Here is a 9,725-nt window from a genome sequence, read left to right as displayed (position 1 = left end):
TTCAAGAAGAAGACAGACATGGATGGAAATGTGCACACATTCAAGGCTCGACTGGTTGCAAAAGGTTTCACTCAAACCCCAGGGGTTGACTATGATGAGACCTTCTCACCAGTAGCTAAGATTAAATCTATTAGGATATTGCTCGCCATAGCTGCCTTTCATGATTATGAAATCTGGCAGATGGATGTCAAAACTGCTTTCCTTAATGGGAATTTGGCTGAAGATGTTTACATGAGTCAGCCAGAGGGTTTTGTTGATGCAAAGTTCCCCAATAGAGTGTGCAAGCTTGAGAAATCCATTTATGGATTGAAACAAGCATCTCGCAGTTGGAATCTTTGCTTCCATGAGAAAGTCAAAGAGTTTGGTTTCTCTAGAAGTGAAGATGAGTTCTGTGTGTATATCAAGGCTAGTGGGAGTATAGTAACTTTTCTGGTGTTGTATGTCGATGACATATTACTCATTGGTAACGACGTTCCAACCTTGAAAGAAGTTAAGTCTTGGCTTGGAAAGTGTTTTGCCATGAAAGACCTTGGAGAAGCTGCCTATATTCTTGGGATTAGAATATTGAGAGATAGAAAGAAGAGACTAATTGGACTTAGTCAGAGCACATACTTGGATAAGGTACTAAAGAGGTTTAGTATGGAAAATTCCAAGAAGGGAGAGCTACCTATCCAGAGCAATACCAAATTGAGTAAGACTCAATGCCCGAGTACAGATGTTGAAATAGATGACATGAGTCGGGTACCTTATGCTTCCGCTGTCGGATTGATCATGTACGCTATGACATGTACTCGCCCTGATGTGGCATTTGCTTTGAGCATGGTCAGTCGCTATCAGGGAAACCCAGGTAGAGCTCATTGGATAGCAGTTAAGAATATACTCAAGTATTTGCGAAGGACAAAGGACTGGGTCCTTGTGCTTAGTGGCAGTGATACTTTGAGAGTAGATGGTTACAGTGATGCCAGCTTTCAGACGGATAGAGATAACTTCCGTTCTCAGTCGGGCTGGGTGTTTTTACTGAATGGAGGAGCAGTTACTTGGAAGAGTTCCAAGCAAAATACGGTGGCTGATTCTACTTGTGAATCAGAGTACATTGCAGCAAGTGAAGCGTCGAAAGAAGCAGCTTGGTTGAGGAACTTCATCGGGGATCTCGGAGTTGTTCCAACCATCCAGGAGCCTATGGAACTGTTCTGCGATAATGAAGGAGCGGTTGCCTTGACAAAGGAACCGAGAGATCATGGTAAGACCAGACATATCGACAGAAAGTACCATTTCATCAGACATAGAGTTGAAGAAGGCCATCTTATAGTAAAGAGGGTGTCATCTGAAGATAACCCAGCAGATCCCCTCACAAAGGGTCTGAGTAGGGCTAAGCATATTCAGCATGCTCGGAGCATAGGACTGAAAGATGATATTAGTTTTAGTAGATAGATTAGTTTTTGAAACTTGTAACAAAGTAAATGTAATTGACTTTTGGTGATTAAATAATAAAGTATTATTTATAAGTTTGGCTACTACCTTTTGTCAATTGTTTATTATTGTGTTTCATATTTTGCATGTTTTACTTCCTGAATAATGAGATTATTCAAACTCCACAGTCGCTCGTACTCTTGGAAGTAAGTAGTGAATTAAGACTGTCATGAATTGGATTGCAGATTGTCTAAGGATAGACATGGCAATAGAATTGCTGCAATGTTCATGAGTACTCAGAAATTGAGATTTGAGTATTGGATAAACCCTCGCTCAGAGTATTACTTCATGGAATTCATCACGAGTAATACTGAGACGATAATATCTTATAATCTTGAAACGAAGATATATGAGTTGTAATTTACAAGTCGGTTGTGCATTGGTGATACGAAAACGCATCAGTAACTTGGTGTTATAAAACGTATTGTCATGTATAATTTGATGAGTAAAAGATACAAGCATATGAGTCAACGTTTATTCGTTCCTTTTGCCCTAACAGGAAAAAGCGATATCTGTGGGCCCCTCGATGATTTGGTGTTGACTTATGTGTTGGGCCCAGCCAGGACTAAATTGATGTGTTCGATTAGAAGTCCTACATCATCACAAATCAGGAATCGGGAAACATAGATTCTGGACAAACAGATTGATTACATTCCATGTCTTTTGTCTGGGGATATCAAGCAGAACGAAGGATTATATGATCACTTATCTTAGGACACATAACTGACTGGGTCAGAGTTCGGCAGCAGCTTTTTGGAAGCTACAATTTGCTGGTCAAATTTAGAAGGCATACTAGCAATTATAGTTACAGACTTATCCAAGTGGGAGACTGTTGGATTAGGTGTCTAAGCCCATAACTATAATTGGTATGTACTTGAATTGACAGCAGCACAGTCCTTTTGGGTTGCCCTCAACCTAGCAACTGGACAAGGAAATTATGAAAGGAGAGATATTAATTTATAAGATTAATAAATTAATATAAATGATTTATTAATATGTTAATGGATTAATATATTAATTAGAAATCATTATGTTTAATTAATTGTTAGCCAGAAATTAATCAGAATTAATTTTGGGGTTAAAAGAATTAATTATAAAGTGTAGGGACTAGTTTGCAATTAACTAATAGTTGAGTGGAAGGTTCCAGAACCCCCTTGGAAGGGGGTGGACGAAAACCCTAGGGGAAACCCTAGAGAATTCGTCCAAGGGCTCCAAGATAAGGCCTTGGGTCTTGCTTAGGCCCTAAGCAAAGGATAACTAGGGTTTTCCCTAAACCCTAGTTCCCTCAACTATTTAAGGAGCCTCCTGGCTCACATTTTGTGTACTGATTTCTTTGGAAGAAACCCTAAGGCCGAAATTGCATACTCTCTCCATCCTCTCTCCTCCAAGTTTCCTTCTTGCTAGTTCTTGGGTGTGATTCCATTAGAGGCATTACATTTGTGGTGCTAAGCTTCCAAGAAGATCAAGATCAAGATCAAGAGGATTATCAATTGTTTGCTATAACAATTGAAAGGTATGTAACTCCTAAACCCTAGTTTACTATTTTCGAAAATAGCCTCTCTCCTCTAGGGTTCTTGTTTTGCAATTCAAAGTTATATGTTCAATAGTTAAAACATAGATCCAAAGTAGGTTGCATGTGAACTTAGGAATTGTTTTTCTAGTTTATTTGTTTTACCTAAAACCCATCAGTTGCACCATCCATGAGGATGTTGCGCCAAGTAGATGGAAGTTACGCCATCTATGGTAGAAGTTGTGCCACTATGGTAGAAGCTACACCAAGTGGAAGGTGTTGCACCAATCTAGTATAAGTTGCGCTACATTGGAAGGATGTTGTACCAAGTGAGAGGGAGTTGCGCCATCCTTGCATGGGATAGGCCATCTCCATACAAGATGTGCCATTTTGGTGTAAGGTGCTTTAAGATGAGCCCTGTGTGCTATGAAGTCCTTTATGATACTCAAAATTTGGTGATGGTCAAGGAATACACTAGGTTGTGCCACCACGATGAATGTTGGACCATTAGTGTTCATGATGCGCCACATGAGCATCATGATGCTCCACTATGGCTCATGGTGCTTCATCATGTTTGTTGCTGATACTTATGTGTTGTATGTCATTGATGAATGTTCTAGAAGCTAATGCATGGAGGATTATGATTGGTTAACACCATTCATTGGCCTATGGGCCAATGGGCTTCACCCATTAGGGTTTTAGGTCTGATCCCTCAAGTATAAATAGGGATGTATGCTAAGTTGATGGGTCTTATTTTGACTTCTAAAGTGATAGGCAAATCTTTGGTGAATTGTCCTTGTAACCTCTGTTTGAGAGCTCATAAATAAAGAATACTCCCCTCTTGCCTGTGGACGTAGGTCACCTTGACCGAACCACGTAAATACTGTGTCTTGTGTGTTTTTGGTTATGCTTAGTTATCCGCATTACTTCCTAACAAGGGTCATAAGAACTTGGCAAATAGCATCGGATTTGTTTTGAGTCTTAACAAATAGCATCAGATTTGTTCTGAGTCATAAAAGACATTCGTTAAACAAGATCTTTTCAGTGTAAACTTTTCGGAAAATCCAACAACCAAGTTAAACATGACACATCAATATCCGGTTATATCTAGTAGTATTACAATCAAATCTAATAATTAGAGTAGGTGATTCAAATGACTAATTATAAGTATAAAAACTAATTATAAACCAGACTAAACTAGTTAAACTAATCTATGAAAACGATAATAAGTATGGGTGTTCAAAAATATTCGTATCCAAAAAATCCAATCCGAAAATCCAAAAATTCGATCCGAATTTATCTAAAATTCTGGATATTCGAAATTTCGGATATCCGAAAATTTGGATATCCGAATCCGAAATTTCGGATATCCGGTTTTTTGGATTCAGATATGGATATTGATTTTGTAAATTTTTGGATATTTCGGATATCCGAAATCCGAAATCCGATTTTTTTCTATTATCTGAAAACATAAAAGGCCATTAAGATGAGATTACTTGTATTTGATCTTGCGAGTGTTCGTTACGTTATTATTATTTCTTTTTGTTTTTTACATTTTTAACACTACTACCCATTACAGTATATAGATGTTTGAACAACATTGACCTGAATAAACGTTCCAATTGTTTTGAGAAAAAAACTATTGTTAATTATTAACGGTAAATATGCGGTCAGGGCCGGTCCAAACGTATATGGGGCCCGGGGCGAAAAGAAAAAAAGGGCCCCTCAAAGACAAATATAATAAAGATTAAAAAAAATATTATTTATTCTTCGGTTTAGACGTGATCAATTAGCAATAACAAGCAAGCCAAATTGTTTATCTTTTGAGCTAATTTGAGTTTGAACCCACTTTACGCCCTAAAAATCATTTAGGTAATAACTTTTTTTTATATATATACACTCCATAGCCCATAAATTTTGGGGCCCCCTGGAGACGTGGGCCATGGGCGGTCGCCCGGGTTGCCCACCGTCTGGACCGGCCCTGTATGCGGTATAACATGATGGCAGTACATATACTTCCACAAAGGCATACAAAAGCTTATGGATTTTTCCCTTTCTTTTTTTTTTTTACTTTTGTATTTATTGTTTACAATGTCTAAATATTAAAAAAATCTTTTATAGATAACTTAATTAGATTTGTAAAATAAAAAAATAAAACCGGATATCCGAAAATTATCCGAATCCATATCCGAAATTTTGGATACGGATTCGGATATCAAATCCAAAATTTTCGGATATCCGAATTTTCGGATATCCGGTTTTGAACATCCATAATAATAAGATGAACAAAACTTACATCCTATCGTATGCATATAAAAGTGTTATCGGAAAAAAGAACTGCATCATTCGTATTTAGTGAATAATTTATTTTATTTTCATAATAAGTATAATTATTCCAAATTTCCATGGTATAGTTTGTTTATCAGCTTACTCAAATGATAATGATATATCAAATATGGGTATATTTTTTTTACTAATTGATTTGCATCTGGAATTGTATGTAGGTTATGTAGGTTTTTTGCATCTGTGATTTTATATGTGATTTTTGCATCATGAACTTCGGGTATGTATTTTAGTTCGAATTGCATCTTCGATTTTGGATTTGGATTTGCATCTAGGATCCATTTTGGTTTTAGATTTGATTTTATGTTTTATTTTGGTTTTGAATTTGAGTTACAAGTTTGATTTTAGATGTGTTTTCAGATTTATTGTGGAATGTTAGGTACATTTGCACTCTGTGTTGAGTTTTGGCTAATTTCTGTGGTATTGGATCTATGAACAGAGATGATGGCCAAAGTTGGTGTCAGAAAACTGTATCTATTACCGGAGATGATGGTAGGAACTGTAAGAGGATTAAGGTGGGTGTATAATTTTTCTAAAAATATATTATTAATATAATTTATTTAATAAAATAACTGGAATAATAAAAAAAGAATTGACATAAAAAATATTCATTAAAGGCAAAATAAACATTTTATATCTGATATAGACTATCGACGTAACAAAAACATAACACAGGGACTATCCGAGTTAAAAGATAAATTAGGAAGCAAATGCAAATTTCTATTTTATCTCCTAATCATCCTCCCGATTGTCATAATCCATTAATTCACTTTCCTCATTTTATCCTTTAATTATGACACTTGTTATAATCCAATGAATAGAAAGAAAAATAGAAGATTTTGTAGAAGGATATTTAACTTGTTTTTGTTGTAATTTACTCGGAATATTATAAGGTTGAAGATTTGAAAATAGGATGGAAATCTGAAAAAATAATAATAATAATAATAATAAATAATAAAAAAATTGGGCTTGTAATTTTTTCTTTCTTGAAATTCGATCTCTTCCTTTGGGCTCAAGCCCTAACACCCAAGATATTTCGACCCAAATTCTATGAATCAAATTCGATTATCGAAGGTGTCACCGACAATCAATGTCCTCTGATGCCGATGCATCCAACACTCACCGTTAAACCCAATTAATGTCGATTCGTAGTACTATAAAACAACTACAATCGCAATCAAGTTCTCCAATTCATCAAAGAACACACACTTACACCTTTTCCACACACTTCATCGATTCAAACTATTTCCTCTACAAAACGAAGCCACTGATTATAAGTCTGCAGTTTTGACTTCATTGTTCACCGTTCTTCTCGCACCTGTAGCCAGATATGAGAAGATTGAACAAAAATTACGGCGATCCACCCAAGTTTTCCGATCTCGGAGGCGGCGATATATCCCGGGATCAACAGACGAGATTTGGGTTAAATCCTTTGAAATTAATGGGGTGTTTTGTTGTTTGCTTGATGGGTCTTTCAGTTTTGTTCTCAATTTCCATCATTTTGAAGGATTCTTCACCAAATAGCATCTGGGCTGTTGCTGATGCTCGAGTTCTTGATAATGATATGGCATCTCCCAGAGGTATTAATGAACATTCATTTCTATCTACTTCCTTCTGCATTATTACGTTATGTTTGAATTCAATGATCAATTCCAACTATATCATACAGTTTTCTTATATTCGATATCTTTTGTGTGTAATAGATTTTGACCAAGAAGATGATCCAATGGAGTCGCGTGTGAAGCACAAAAAGAAGCTACATTCTGCAGGATTTGAGCACGAAGACAAACTACTTGGTGGGCTTCTTTCCAGTCGATTCGATCAAGATTCTTGCCTCAGTAGATACGAATCAGCATCATATCGTAAAGAATCACCTTATAAACCTTCTTCTTTTCTAATCTCGAAGCTACGAAGATATGAAGCTCTTCATAAACGTTGTGGACCTTACACAGAATCATACAACAAAACTGTAACAAAACTAAGATCAAATGGTATGATCGAAGAAGAAGCTTCAGATTGCAAATATCTGATCTGGGTTTCGTTCAGTGGACTCGGGAACAGAATCTTGACTTTGGGTTCGGCTTTTCTTTACGCCCTTTTAACAGATCGAGTCTTACTTATTGATCGAGGAGTTGACATGGATGATCTCTTCTGCGAACCTTTCCCTGAAGTCTCATGGCTACTCCCTCTCGATTTCCCAATCTATGATCAATTCAAAACCTTGAATCAGAAATCTCCCGAGTGTTTCGGTAGTATAGTATCAAACAATTCATCATCATCATCTTCATCATCAGGGTATGTGTATCTTCATCTGGTTCATGATTACGATGCTAATGACAAGCTTTTCTTCTGCGATCAAGATCAAAGCTTTCTTCAAAACGTTCCATGGGTAATCATGAAATCTGACAACTACTTCATCCCATCTCTTTTCTTAATGCCATCATTCGAACAAGAACTACTCACCCTCTTCCCAAATCAACAAACGGTTTTCCATTTTTTAGGCAGATATCTGTTCTTCCCAACAAATCCAATCTGGGGTCTCATAACACGATACTACAACTCATATCTATCACAAGCAGATGAAAAAATCGGCATCCAAGTGAGAGTTTTTGACACGAGACCTGGCCCATTTCAATACGTACTCGATCAAATCCTCTCATGTTCTTTACACAACAACTTTCTTCCAGAAATCAATCAAAACGAATCTTCTGTAACACCAAAAAACCAAATCTCAAAAGCTGTAATTTTAACATCTTTAAGCTCGGGATACTTTGAGAAGATACGAGACATGTATTGGGAATATCCGACTGTAACAGGAGAAGTGATTCAAGTTTTTCAACCGAGTCATGAAGGGTATCAACAAACGGGGAAGAAGATGCATAACAGGAAAGCATGGGCAGAAATGTACTTACTGAGTTTAACAGATAAGTTGATTACGAGTTCATGGTCAACTTTTGGGTATGTAGCTCAAAGTCTTGGAGGATTGAATCCATGGATCTTGAATAAACCCGAGAATGAAACAACCCCAAATCCAGCTTGCACTAAAGCCATGTCGATTGAACCTTGCTTTCATGCTCCACCGTTTTTCGATTGCAAAACGAGAAGTGGGATTGATACTGGTGAAGTTGTTCCTCATGTTCGACATTGTGAAGATATGAGTTGGGGTCTGAAACTTGTTAATCCGATAGGTGTCAATGTAGCTTAGATTGATTTCACTTTTATGAAATTTTTTGCTGATCTATGTTTTAGTAGTAGTTATGAGAATATATTTGGGGTTTTGCCCACTTTCGATTTTGTAATGTTATTGGGAATGATAGCTAGAATGATACTTTATAATGATAGTCGTTTTCAGGCACAATGAGTTATCTCTAATTTTTGGGAACTGATAATAATGTTTTAAAATAAAATAGTTTTGAGCCGATTTAAAACAACTTGCTTTCATAGCTCAGTTGGTTAGAGCACCCGTTTAGTAAGCGGGAGGTCTTGAGTTCGACTCTCAATGAAAGCAACTTTTTAACTCAGGGACTGAAACTTTGAATTTTCATTATTTTTTACCTCAGGGACTGAAACTGTAAATATTAATTTTGGTTTCATATTTACTACTAAAATATTTGGCGAACGTATTTTGAATTTTATTACTTTAGGGACTGAAACTGTGAATTTATTATTATTTTTTTACCTCAGGGACTGAAACTGTAAATATTAACTTTGGATTCATATTTAATACTAAAATATTTGGCGAACGTATTTTGAATTTTGTTACTTCAGGGACTGAAACTGTGAATTTATTATTATTTTTTTACCTCAGGGACTGAAACTGTAAATATTAGTTTTGGTTTCATGTTTACTGTCGTAATCGATATCAAACCGAGAACTAAAATATTTGGCGAACGTATTTTGAATTTTGTCTATAATATCTGTAGGTCGATTGGCATTTGGCAAACATATTTTGCCAACGTATTTTGAATTATCAATTAACTAAAATAGATGGTATGATTATAACAATAATAACAAAAATGATAATAATTGCATTCCAAAAAATAGCCAAAAAATTAAAAATCGACCCGTATAGCCGTAGATGAGAGTTGATGGGCTGTGATTTGCGTTTGGCTATGATTTGACCTCAGTGGGCTGTGATTTTACACGGGCTCGGCCCTATGTCATATTTTTATTTCATCATATCTTACAAATTAGAAACTTGTTCTTATTAAAATCGTGTACCTTATGTTTTTAGAACTTGTATCATCGCATACATTATAGAGGGAAATCGCAGAAAACATACCCATATGTGATTGTACAATCCTGTAGTCTAATACTCTAATGTACAACTGATGAATTAGAGATTTGTCAATCGCAAATGTGTATATACCATCTAAGATGCAATTCTATTACTTTTAACCCG

The 9,725-nt window shown here is 36.1% G+C and overlaps 1 protein-coding gene and 1 non-coding gene across 2 annotated transcripts; both read left to right on the top strand.

The window, feature by feature from the left end:
• The first annotated feature begins 6,402 nt into the window (after window positions 1–6,402).
• Window positions 6,403–8,617, top strand: LOC145108209 (galactoside 2-alpha-L-fucosyltransferase-like). Its single transcript, XM_079045219.1, has 2 exons — window positions 6,403–6,903; window positions 7,027–8,617. The coding sequence occupies exons 1-2, from the start codon at window positions 6,654–6,656 to the stop codon at window positions 8,526–8,528; spliced, it is 1,752 nt and encodes a 583-aa protein (XP_078901345.1). The 5' UTR covers window positions 6,403–6,653; the 3' UTR covers window positions 8,529–8,617.
• A 140-nt stretch (window positions 8,618–8,757) lies between these two features.
• Window positions 8,758–8,831, top strand: TRNAT-AGU (transfer RNA threonine (anticodon AGU)). The gene has a single exon. It is a non-coding gene; the product is annotated as a tRNA-Thr (tRNA).
• The last annotated feature ends 894 nt before the right edge of the window (window positions 8,832–9,725 follow it).

This window comes from Lactuca virosa, chromosome 4, assembly GCF_052849685.1.
Source record: "Lactuca virosa cultivar CGN04683 chromosome 4, Lactuca_virosa_CGN04683_v6, whole genome shotgun sequence".
NCBI classification, from domain to species: Eukaryota; Viridiplantae; Streptophyta; class Magnoliopsida; order Asterales; family Asteraceae; genus Lactuca; species Lactuca virosa.
This window is presented reverse-complemented; position numbering and strand designations above follow the sequence as displayed.